Genomic DNA, 11,749 nt, shown 5'->3' on the forward strand with positions numbered 1-11,749 from the left:
ATCAATAAACTTTCCAATTTAGTTTCAATTCTTGAGTACATTACAAAATAAGAGAACCAAAATCATTGAAGGTCAAGGAATCCAATTTATCATGATTTTCATTTAGTAATCTTTTGATGTCAGAACCAAATTGTCTGGCTTGGAGTTTGCATGGTATTCTTTATCTTCAATGGATGTGGTAACTAACATATGAAACCCCTCTTCACGGGAAGAACAGATGGAAGAAATTGAAATCTTGGAACCTGACAAAAGCCATAAGAATCAATGTTGTGTTTATCCCTAGTCCTACAAAGAGAATAGAGAGCAGATGAAGGTTTGTGGAAGAAATGCCTTTAAAATCAGCCGTGGTTTGTTGAAGAAAGTTATTTGTCAAAGAACGCGTGTTAGAGGTCTGGATTGTGTTAAGACTCCATCACATGTCTTCAGACCCAATATTATAAGTGGTAGAATCTTACAAAAATCAAATGCTGAAGGATCCAGATTCAGACCCTCATTACTTATCATCATTACAAAAATTATATACACTACAAAAAAACTATTGATTAACTTTTTATATTTTACATTTGCATTACATATTGGATAAAAATGTAACTACAATTATCATTTTAAAACTTGATTATTTTCTTTTATCCATCATTTGGCCTTTTAATTTAATACAAACTTATTTACCATAAAGGATTATCATCTTTGGTAAAACATTACAATTATTTTTTTAAGTTTCGGTATTTCCTTGTGTTTATTATTTCAATTTTTACATTTTTCTTATTTTCTTGTATGGTCACATTTTGAACACAATATCTTTTTTATGTTTCCAAAGATGTTATTTTTAACTTTTTACTCGCACAAGTTTTTTTTAGTTGTCATGGTTATTTAAAATAATTAGTCTAAATACTTGTCATTTTAGAAAATTAAGAAAGCATTAATTAATTTTTTTTCATTTTTACACTTACGCTAATAGATTTTGCAAGAGATTAATATAGTGAAAGCAAGAGTAGTAACAAATTGAGATCAAAGATAAAAAAGATAATTTTATCAAAGTATCTTTTAGTTAATATTTTCTTAAGAGTGTATAAAAGTCAAACATGACAACTAATAGATTAAGAAAAGAAGTGATATAGGGACGCATTAGATACTACTAATAGATTAAGAAAAGAAGTGATACAGGAAGGCATTAGATGCTATTTTCGAGTCTTTTTAATTAATACAGAATTTCATAATTTTCCTACATAGTAACATAGAAATGCATAAAAGCTTTTTTTTTCCAGATTTTAGGTTCTTACTTCAATATCACAAATTATAATTAAATTTTAGTTCTCCGAAGATGACCTCTTTTAACCAAAACAAAACCATCATTTGCCTCAGAAAGCTACAATATATTTAAAGTTTTCATTAATTGACCTTCCTAATGATTAAAAAAAAAATCATTATCTTCTTGTATGGTCATGACTAGTACTTGTCAATATTAAATAAAGTAAGATAAGCAACTAAACGATTGGTAAAAGTTTTTGTATCCTTTTGTTTCTTTGTGATAATATATAGGTTCTACCTTTTTGTTTCGTTATGATAATAACAGCATTCGACTCCTGAGCACATCTGAAAGATTAAGCAAAGTTACACATTGATGAGCAACATTTGCTAGTATTAGAATGACGGAAAATGCATGTTGAAATCAGAGGATTGCTAAAACCCTGCGTACAACAAATACAGAGGAACCTATCCATATATTCAGTTGTACACAAAAGTTTCATAAAAATGACTAGGTGCATTTCATTACTGCAAAGAAACTTTAGTAATGACTAAACACGGATGAGAGCGCACAAAAATGAGCGCCGCACTCCTAGTTTGCAGTATCCAGAAAGGTCAGGAAATCCACATTGTGCCCATCATTTCCCAGTGAAGCAATATTTTGTTTCACTACTCCTAGTTATCAGTGTCTTCGTCATCCTTCATGTATTTCTCCTGCACTGCTGCAACTGTTAATTGGCATGTCAAGGTCAACAAACATCGGAACCAGCCATTGGAAAATCAGATCTTGTTCTACAAAAAATCGATTACACATCCTTCGCATTTAATATTTATTCTTAAGAATATCGTATTTTTTATGATTTCCGAAGATATGAGCACCAGCAGAATAGAGCTAAAAGTGGCAGGCCAAAATAGGAAAGTACAAGCAATAAAGTGATCCGATAAGTTATAAACATTCGGTTTTGGGAATCTGCAGAATAATGAATAAATGAATAAAAATCTAAACTTCCTGGTCGGGTCAAATGAACGATCTAGTATGCACAAAATCACCAAGTTGAACTCACATCAGAAAGGTCAAAACAAAAGAAATAAGTGAAGAGGGCAATACAATCAACCACATTATTATGCCTGCCTAAATTTTGACCTCAAGGAATGACATCCATTTATATGTTAAACCATGTGAAAAAGGATATCTGTAGTAGTCCCAATCAACAGGACCAACTGCAATTTTGCTGAATTCAACAGCGCTTGCATCTATTCCAGCAAATACGTATCCATTGGTCTTGTCAATCAGTTTAACTAGATTTCCAACACTCTCTTTATCCTGAAATTGTAAATAAGCTTAAGAAACTAATAACTATATTAATAAAGAGTACAGATGATATCTTGGCGTGGAAGTTGACACTCTCAATCACATCATACCTGAATATCCAAAGTCGTGAAGTTGACGATTCCAAAATCTTCTATCACCTCACAAAGCTCCTTTGTAAGCTTTCTGCATTATTTAAGTATCAAACCAAAAAATACAACGTTTAGATAAAAAGATCCTTAAGCTTCTGCACTTTCTAAGTATTAGATCGAAAAACACAATGTTTAGATGAAAAGATCCTTTATGGTTATTTCGATCATGTAAAGCACTATGATAATGACCGCCTTCCTATTATAAAAGATTAGTGAAAGGAGGGCTACTAAAATAAGGTGATGTAGATACAACTAAGCACATAAAAAAGAACACGAGAAAGAAAACAGCGTTCTGCTTTCCTTTTTCCTCCCTCCATTACCTTACCTTAATTCTGCCAAAGGTAGAGGTCCAACACATTAAACTGGCACATAACATATATAAAACCATGAAACGCTCTCTTCAAAATTGTAGTAGTATAGCATCAAGTGCAGAAATTATTTACTCCTCAAGCTGGTAGAAATATATACAAAACCGGACTCCAGCAAAATTATTTCCTAAAATCTCTGTCCTAGTTTCATTAGAACAGTCAGAAACTACAAAGTAACCACAATGTGTTATGTGGTGCCTGCAAGAATTAAGTAGAGTTGAAAACAGATCAGCTATCATTTGACGGGTGTTCTTAAAGAAAGGTTCAAACACCTATACTTAGCAGAGCGAGGATCCTGACCGAGCTCATACTGCAAATACGATAAATCTTGGACATCTGTGTAGAAGTCCAGGTTAAAAGCTGCAAGAACAAGAGAAATACAGAATAAGCACTTCATAGTAGCCACAAAGGTGTTTCATACCTATAACTCTAATCTCCAACAGAAAATTCCAAATTCCAAAAAGATATTCTCCAGAAGAATATGACAAACTAACCTAGCTTTCCATAGCTTTCAATAAGATCAATCTTAGACAGAACGTTGACATGCGGAAGCTCCAAGTGTAACATAGTTGATAATGAGAGGAGCAATGCACTCACATATTTCCCTGGATCACTGCAAAGATGGGCATCAACTAAATGGACTGCGGTCAACTGCATTAAATAAACACCAAAAAATGAGCAATTTAGTTTTAACAAGAAGCATAATAGTGAAGAATGAAAAAGATGAGATAACTCTAAAAAAAGAGACTAACCCTAAGATCTAACTTCTTTATAAGTTTCATTATCATTTTCTTCGCATTCTCATTAAGGAAAAATAGTTCCACCTGACCCGGGAAATCAAACAGAAGATAGTGCTCTGCAGCAACAACAAAAAAAGTCAGAACAAGCTGGGAATACTGCAGTCTCCACATTCTCAGAATGTGTAAACTGCGCAAGGAATTTCCATGAATGTGCTGAATCTCAGGAACTCAAGGTGCTCAAACAACTTTTCTGAAAATGCCCATCCTCAACACTTTTTCTCTAACTCGTCAAAAGATAGTTAGCAAACTCAAGCAAGTAAAATATTGTTGTAAATAAGCATATTTAGTAGTGCTTTTTAGCCCACGCCTGACTAAGTGTGTTATAGCTCCATCACATTCGACACGTTGAAACAAGTTTAGATTGACAGAAACCATTACCAGTGAATACATAAAATCATCAAATCTCTGAAATCCAGGATGTAAAATGTACATGAACTATCAAAGGCAGCTCCAAGTCACTGCCAGAATGGAAAGGCAGTAACAACAATTACACTATCTATATAATTTTATTTATCAGTATTTACACTATCTATGTTGGTTGTGACTGAAATTTTTCTTTTTCTTTTTCTCGCAAATTGGAGGTTGGTTCAAGTATAAGTGTATAACATGGTAAGAAGGATGTAAAAAATGGCAGAGAGGAAAATGGACAGATTAGCTGAGAAAATATTGCATCGATGCAAAACGACTGGCACTTCCCACATAGAAATGAAACTTTGAGACCCTTAACAACAAATTGTGAACTTCCCCTGATATACCAGACAACATTAAAGTGGTATAAACACTTCCATGATGGAAGGAACGCCAAGCCAGTTCCTTTTCATCTTCATTGGGACAATGTAATGAGTAAAGATAAGTATAGAGTGATCTAATTTTACTAACCTACCAAGCATAGATCGAAGATAAGTATACATTGATCTCAGCCAAAGTTTACTAAACTTCAGATTGAATTGTAACAACCTTTAAGGAGAGGTTTTAACTTAGACTCTAACCAGTCAATATTCTTCTCGAGATAGTCCATGCAATATACAAGGCCTGCAAAATAATAGAAAAGATTAGTTAACAATAACTTTTGCACCAAAAGTAGGTAATGGAGGTAGCCCACGAATCTGCAGCAACGTATTGTACCAGCAGCGAGTGATATGACGGTAGCTTCAATAACTGGTAACTGTTAAATAACAGACTGCATACTAATCTGGATAGAAGTGGGAAAACGCGGACTTACCTCCATTGGGACCAAGAGAATGTTCAGCCATTACATCACTCAGCTTAATTAGATCCTCAATATTCACAGCACATTCATATCTTTATCAGTTAAGGAAAAACGTAACCATATACACCGTTTTCCTACTTAATTAACAATGCATAACACAATTGAAGTCCGGACTATTGACTTCATCTGGCTGCCATCTCTTAGCTCATTCTCTATTGGATGTACTGGAACATACAATGAAACAAATATTAGTGTTTTCACTAGTAATTGTTGCTCAATCATATGGAGTAGCATTTATCCAGACTGACGTATAGGAAAACACCTTGTCTAGCAAGAGAGGTACTTTTGCTTTATTTTAGTAGAAAAAGTACCCTAGCTTAATCAGATAAAAGGAAAAAAATATGCAGACAGAGAAACAGTAGCAAAACCCAATGCAATCCTCCATTCTTTCTTGACGCTGCTTCTGATTCTCAGTTCCTCTATCATCCAACTTCATTACTGTTCACCCTTAAATCTGCATTTTGTTCCTTTTTCTGATCCAACGATATTCCACAGTAGCCCTCTTTATTCCATTTAGTCCACAACATTAAGATTTCACCCAACATACCACTATTACACCAAGAATCTACTCCCAGCAGAGTACAGACAAAAGAAAATCAATTATAGAAGAGTACGCTAAAGCCAATTGGTGATATGTGTAACTAACAAATTGGCAAGCTATTGAACATAGCCCATTTTCCGCCTCCGCAGTCGCAGAGCAACAGCGATTGAATTAAGGCATGCACCAAAACTGGTGCTGAATGTCCTTTTGCTGTTTGCAGAATAATACCTTCTGCTGAATATCAAACAATGAATGACAGAAAAATTTTCAGGAGTTCAGAATTCAATCTTACAATGACGATGAACTACGACTATATCCTATATTAGATAGACTTAGGCTTGTGGTATGTGTCCAGTATGGGTATGTTGGAGTTAGCAACATTTTAAAGTGCGTTTGAAGGATCTGAACAAAGTACCCATATCCATTATTCTGTGCGTTTAAAGTGCGTTTGAAGGATCTCAACACATATGAAGATTAAATGTAACTTTGCTGCTGCCTAGTGCCACTGTATAAAGACACATAGAAGAAAGTGGAAGTAACCCAATGGTTGACAAACGCCGTGCATTACTTTCTTGTAGTTGGATCTGAGTCTAGCTATTGGCCATCTCTCAAGGTTTTGGTCTAAAGCCCCCAAGTATAATTTCCTAAGGTAACTAGAGATAAGGATAGAAATGAACATAAGAATGTAAGGAGTTGAGAAGCCGAAATGGAAATCAAGAGCTCCCTTTTTCAGATGGTGCACTAGCCAACATGCACGCACGTTGACTATTTCAATTTTCACCAGATACTGGTTAACTCTGCCAACAATACATAGCAGATGAGGAAAAAAATCTAACTTTTTAGCCTCTGTTGGTATTCAGATACTTGTCTCCCATGATTTTCGTTCCAACTTTATCGACCACTAAGCTACACTCTTGGGTGCAAAAGCTCTATTGTTCAAATTATAATCTTGGTATAAATAAAGCAGCTATTATGTGTAGATAGTTGGATGGATTTTTTCAGAACTTAACGTAAACTTCTGTAAGATGCATATTAGTAAAACGATTTAGACACACTAAAAGAATTACTCTACTACATTCCAATTCATTTGTAAGTTGTTAAAGAAGTCCTAAATTGCGCTGAGTACTTAGTTACAAAGGAAATAAAAAAAATTAAAAAAAAATAAAAAGGAAAGAACCAAGACAGAAGGAAAAAGAGATTATGTAGATATTTCTTCAGATAAAGTTCATGGTAACTAGCAATATTTTCAATCAAGGAGGAAATTAATGATTAAAAATCTCAGTATTCAAGAAAAGATAACGATAATAAAGAACAACCTTACAAGATAACCAAAAAAAAAAAAATCAATCACCTCATAGATGACGTATAAAGAACAACCTTACAAGATAACCAAAAAAAAAAAATTTAATCACCTCATAGATGACGTCACATTATAAACAATGACAGAAGACCACTCGCCTTTTAGTGACACTGTGTATGTCTGTGGTTGGGAGCAACAAAGTAAAACTGACTACATAGACATCGCATTTCACATCACTAAGCTCCTTTGGGGATAATTTTGTTGATAAGGAAAGATATATAAAGGAACGCCTAGATCTCCTCAACCTTAATATAAATCCAAGACTCAAGCTCCTAAAAGAACTGCTCAAAAATGTACTAAAGATGCTAACATATAACTGAAATGACAAAATCCTAGACATTTTTCTCAGATATCTTGGCTTCTCCTGGATGCAACAAAGGAACTATTACCCAAAGCAAAGCCTTCGAGGAAATCTCTTTACAATGGTTCAGTGTTTGTTTCTTTTTATATGGTTTCACTGTATAAACCCAACAATCTTCCTGAATTAGACATCAAAATATGTAATCCATACATTGTCAAAGAAACTCAACTTAAGTGGATACGGTAAAGAATCATTAGCCGGATCCAAATTGATAACAGCAACTTTCCTGCAATCCAAACAATCAAGAAGGATATCAATGTGAGTGATCAGATTACAATTAATTCAAAATGTCTGCCGCCAATCGCTGGCAATTACCAATGTATTAATCAGTCAACCATCTCCATCCAAACAACTTGGGGCCAACTAAATGAAACCAATATATCCATTCCACTCTATTTCGAACCTTTTTGTTCCAATATCAAGTAATTTATCTTTTACTCCTCTCTTTACACTGACATGGAAGTTTCTAACCACACCAAAAAGTCAAATAATAATTACAACAACAATGACAACAACAACCACCCAGTATAGTCTCACAAGTGGGCGCATGTAGAGAGGCTACTTCCAGTAGACCCTCGGCACGAGGAAAAATGAGAATAGAGTAGCAGCAACAAGCAGTAACGAGAACAAGATAAAAGAAAACAAGGGGAATTCAAATTATAATTAAATAACCTATTCTTTTACATCTTAAAATCATGAATTAGTGGAGTACATTGGCACTCAAATTCAAAATTGTTCTTGCATACAATAGAAGAAACCAAAGACCCATAAAAATCCGTTCTTTATAATCAAGAATTACAGAAGTTCCACAGAGCTCTCTTTCTTTCTTCACATATGAGGACTGCATGGGAGTAAGCTAGTCAGTACATAAAAGTTGCTACAAGCTTACAGGAACAACTAACTCAACAAGAACCTATACTCATGGCACTCCTTTTACCAAATGCTGGAGATTATGTTTCACTAGAGGAAAACTGATCGGTATCAAGAAGTAATAAACTCCAACAACAACAACATACCCAGTATAATCCCACAAGTGGGGTATGGGGAGGATAGTGTGTACGCAGACCTTACCCCTACCTATGGAGATAGAGAAGTTGTTTCCGAAGGCCCTCGGCTCAAGGACAATAGCAACAAGCAGTAACAACAGTCACCAGTGATATAGTAGAATAACTGAAGTGAGCAAAATAACAGGTAGAAATATAACTCCACGAACACAAATACAAGGCTAATACTACTGCCATGGGTATGGCAAAGGAATACACTCAACTACTCCCTAACCTCCTACGCTAATCTTAGACCTCTACACACCCCTATCCAGGGTCACGTCCTCCATAATAAACTCCATTCATAAGAAAATTGCTCAGCTTGTGTTATCAGTTCTAACCCAATTCTCCCATCTCTCTTTCAAAATCTCAATAGCAAGTGTGCTCTAGGGTAAGGATCTTAAATGTTCGGTCAAGTGATAGCTCCATCATTTAAGCTCAGAATAAAAAAGACGAACAGATACTCAAAAGAGTAAATTTAGCATTATGCTTCAGTAATTTCAGCAAAAAGCTTGAAAATTTTTTATGGCACGCTCATCAAAATCCACAAATCCCATCGAACCAGAAGTCAAAAGCAGTAAATAGAAAACCCAATTACCGTCCAATAAGTTGGAGGAATTGAGACATGCCATTGCAATAAGTGGTTTTGCCGGAACCAGGGGGGCCAATCACTACTTGACCAAACACCATTCTTCTTAGTTTTAGATTTTCCCCTCAAGTTCCTCCGCTGTGTAGTTCTGAGAAGCAAAGAGAAAAAGGTATTAAGTTTTGCCTCTGTTCTTCGATGGAAAATACAACTACTAAAACCCCAGCTGCCAGAGGTGGGTTTTAAGAAAACAGTAATTTACGAGAAGAAGGGGAAATAGGCGCGGCCACCCTAATTAGAATCGAAATGGGAATTCTTGGGATTTATGCTCCTCTTTTATTTTATTTTCAGCGGTATAATAATATTTATGGAATTTCTTTACTGCAGTTGTGTATATATATTGATATATTTAAATACTGTTTGATATTATAATATCTTTTATTAAATTAGCAAACATTTTAAATTATATCCATATTATATTAAAAGCACGAAGGCCCCTAACGAAATGTCGTTCGCCTTTTTTACCCTTTAAAAACATATTTTACATTGGACAATTGTAAAATAAAAAAACTTTCCTTATATTTAGGAGTTCTAAATAAAAAAAATCTAATATAATTAAGTGTTTGATATCTTCTCCTAATAAAGATACAATATATTAAAACATAAAAGAATACAAAAAAGTAGGAGGAAATTTTTTTGTTTGTTTCTAACAAGAAAACTTCACGTTTTTGTGTGATATTTTTGTTCTTTGTCCTTGTTTAATCATTAAGACCAATTTTACCTTTATTTTTCTTTCATATGATTTATTTGTTTTTTGAAAAATTAAATCATAAGTATTTTCTTAGAAGCTTGGTTGTTAAATTCGTTAAAATTTACTACGGCATTAGGTTTTGAAATAATAATTATTGTTGAAAAATATAGTAATCTTTAATTTGTGATAAAAAATTAATTATCATAATTTAATTTACAGAAATACCTAAATTACCTCATTGCATATGTTAAAATAAATAAATGGAAAAGGACTTTTATTTTTTGGTAAAAAAGAAACCAATATTATTACTAAGAAAGTTTATTACATAATTTAACTTTATAAAACATGAATTAGTTACTACTAAATTCATCTTATAGCTAATAGGATTTTTTATAATATATAACTGATTATGTCACTAAGTAGGATTAGCAATGAATTTTATTATTTAACTACATAATTTATCTATCGCTAATTTTTCTTCTCTTTGTAGATAACTTGTCTTAGAATACATGGTACCTAGACGACTACTTTGATACGAAATTAATGTAAAAGAACGAGATACATAATAACATCAAACTTTCAAGATTATCTTGGTTGTTGTCATGCTTAGATAGGCTATCCGTTACTTTTTTCGACTAAGTAGGCTCAATATTTATCATATTCAAGAGCTTATATTTTTAAAAATCTTATTTTTAGGGGCATATGTTTTTTTTATAATTTTGTACGCATCAATAAAAGGTACACGCATCGCGCGTATCCTAGCACGAAGCCTCTTAGCGAAATGTCATTCGCCTTTTTTACCCTTTAAAAATAGATGTTATATTGATTATAATTATAATTTAATTATTCTACTAATATTTAATACTTTAAAATCAACTAAATGTTGGTCAGAAACTCCTAAATTTTAGGAATTTAAAACCAAATAAAAATTTACTTATAAATCCTTTCCTTAAATAAATTGTGTAAAGTAATTATAACTTTTTCTTATGATTATTAGACAAAATGTATATAAACGTGTTAGAAATCTACTAATAAAATTTTAGATCTAATTTTAATTCTTCAAAAATTAAAGATTATTAATAATATGTAAACCAAACTTACAACATATTAGGTCGAGTATGAAAATATATATAAATAAGTTTAATATGATATGCTTACGTTTTGAAAATAATAGTAGTATTTTAATTTAAAGTAATAAGTACTTTAATGTACTTTGAGTTAATTATTATTTGACTAAGTTGAATACATATTGAAAATTTATACACATATTAAATTACAAATCCAATTACAATACTCGAAAAGTAAAACATAGATAAGATAAATTTATATATTGAAATTAATGAAAATAAATTAGAATCATTTAGTCATAAGTAATTTAAGGTAGTAATTAAAACAGAAAAAATAAAGCATAGACATCTTTTTTTTTGGTCAAAAAAACATAGACATTGAAATGTATAAATTGATATTCCTTATTGAAATAGCTATACAAAATCAATATCTTTTGTTAAAATAAATTTACACATTTATTTTAATTCAAAAAAAATATTTATATAAATTTTTAAAAATTTTATACTTATTTATATAGGTTACACGCGCAACGCGCGTACCATAAGACTAGCACAAATTAAAAAGTTGTGGCGATAGTCAACCCAAAATAGATGGATTAACCTTCTTGCTCATACCATAACCAAACAGAAGATTACATTGAATCATGTTAGCTTCGTCGTTTGACGAACAAGCGGGTATTAAGATTTAAGAGATAGGCAAGTAGCTGCAGCTCTAGTCCTGGTATATGATTCTAAAATATCTATCTATTTATATTATATTAAAAAGAGAGTAGTTTGTCGTATGGTTAAGTTAAGTGGCAAGTTAAAATAAAGTCACTTGGCAATTTTAAGACAACACAAAAAATTTGGGTCATAAATGGAAAAATATTTAATGAAAGTAGTAGTCCAAAATTTTC

General features: G+C 32.6%; 1 protein-coding gene across 1 annotated transcript; it reads right to left on the bottom strand.

Annotated features, from left to right (window-relative positions):
* Window positions 1–1,618: 1,618 nt before the first annotated feature.
* LOC107760313 (GPN-loop GTPase QQT1) lies at window positions 1,619–9,386 on the bottom strand. The gene is made up of 11 exons (XM_075232628.1): window positions 9,298–9,386; window positions 9,048–9,186; window positions 7,588–7,632; window positions 5,097–5,176; window positions 4,832–4,906; window positions 3,827–3,930; window positions 3,569–3,725; window positions 3,347–3,434; window positions 2,668–2,740; window positions 2,438–2,569; window positions 1,619–1,974 (listed from the first exon to the last, which is right to left on the bottom strand). Exons 2-11 carry the CDS (start codon window positions 9,137–9,139, stop codon window positions 1,921–1,923), a joined length of 900 nt encoding a protein of 299 aa, XP_075088729.1. The 5' UTR covers window positions 9,140–9,186; window positions 9,298–9,386; the 3' UTR covers window positions 1,619–1,920.
* Window positions 9,387–11,749: the final 2,363 nt, after the last annotated feature.

Source organism: Nicotiana tabacum, chromosome 16 (genome assembly GCF_000715075.1).
Source record: "Nicotiana tabacum cultivar K326 chromosome 16, ASM71507v2, whole genome shotgun sequence".
Classification (NCBI taxonomy): Eukaryota; Viridiplantae; Streptophyta; class Magnoliopsida; order Solanales; family Solanaceae; genus Nicotiana; species Nicotiana tabacum.

Bases quoted from the DNA above. Each gene is read 5' to 3' on its own strand.
- LOC107760313 (XM_075232628.1), bottom strand. From the start codon at position 9,139: ATGGTGTTTGGTCAAGTAGTGATTGGCCCCCCTGGTTCCGGCAAAACC. The intron at 2,741-3,346 runs GTGTTTGAACCT...TAAATAATGCAG, and splicing joins CCTCGCTCTGCTAAGTATAG to AAAGCTTACAAAGGAGCTTT. The intron at 2,570-2,667 runs GTATGATGTGAT...TTACAATTTCAG, and splicing joins TCACGACTTTGGATATTCAG to GATAAAGAGAGTGTTGGAAA.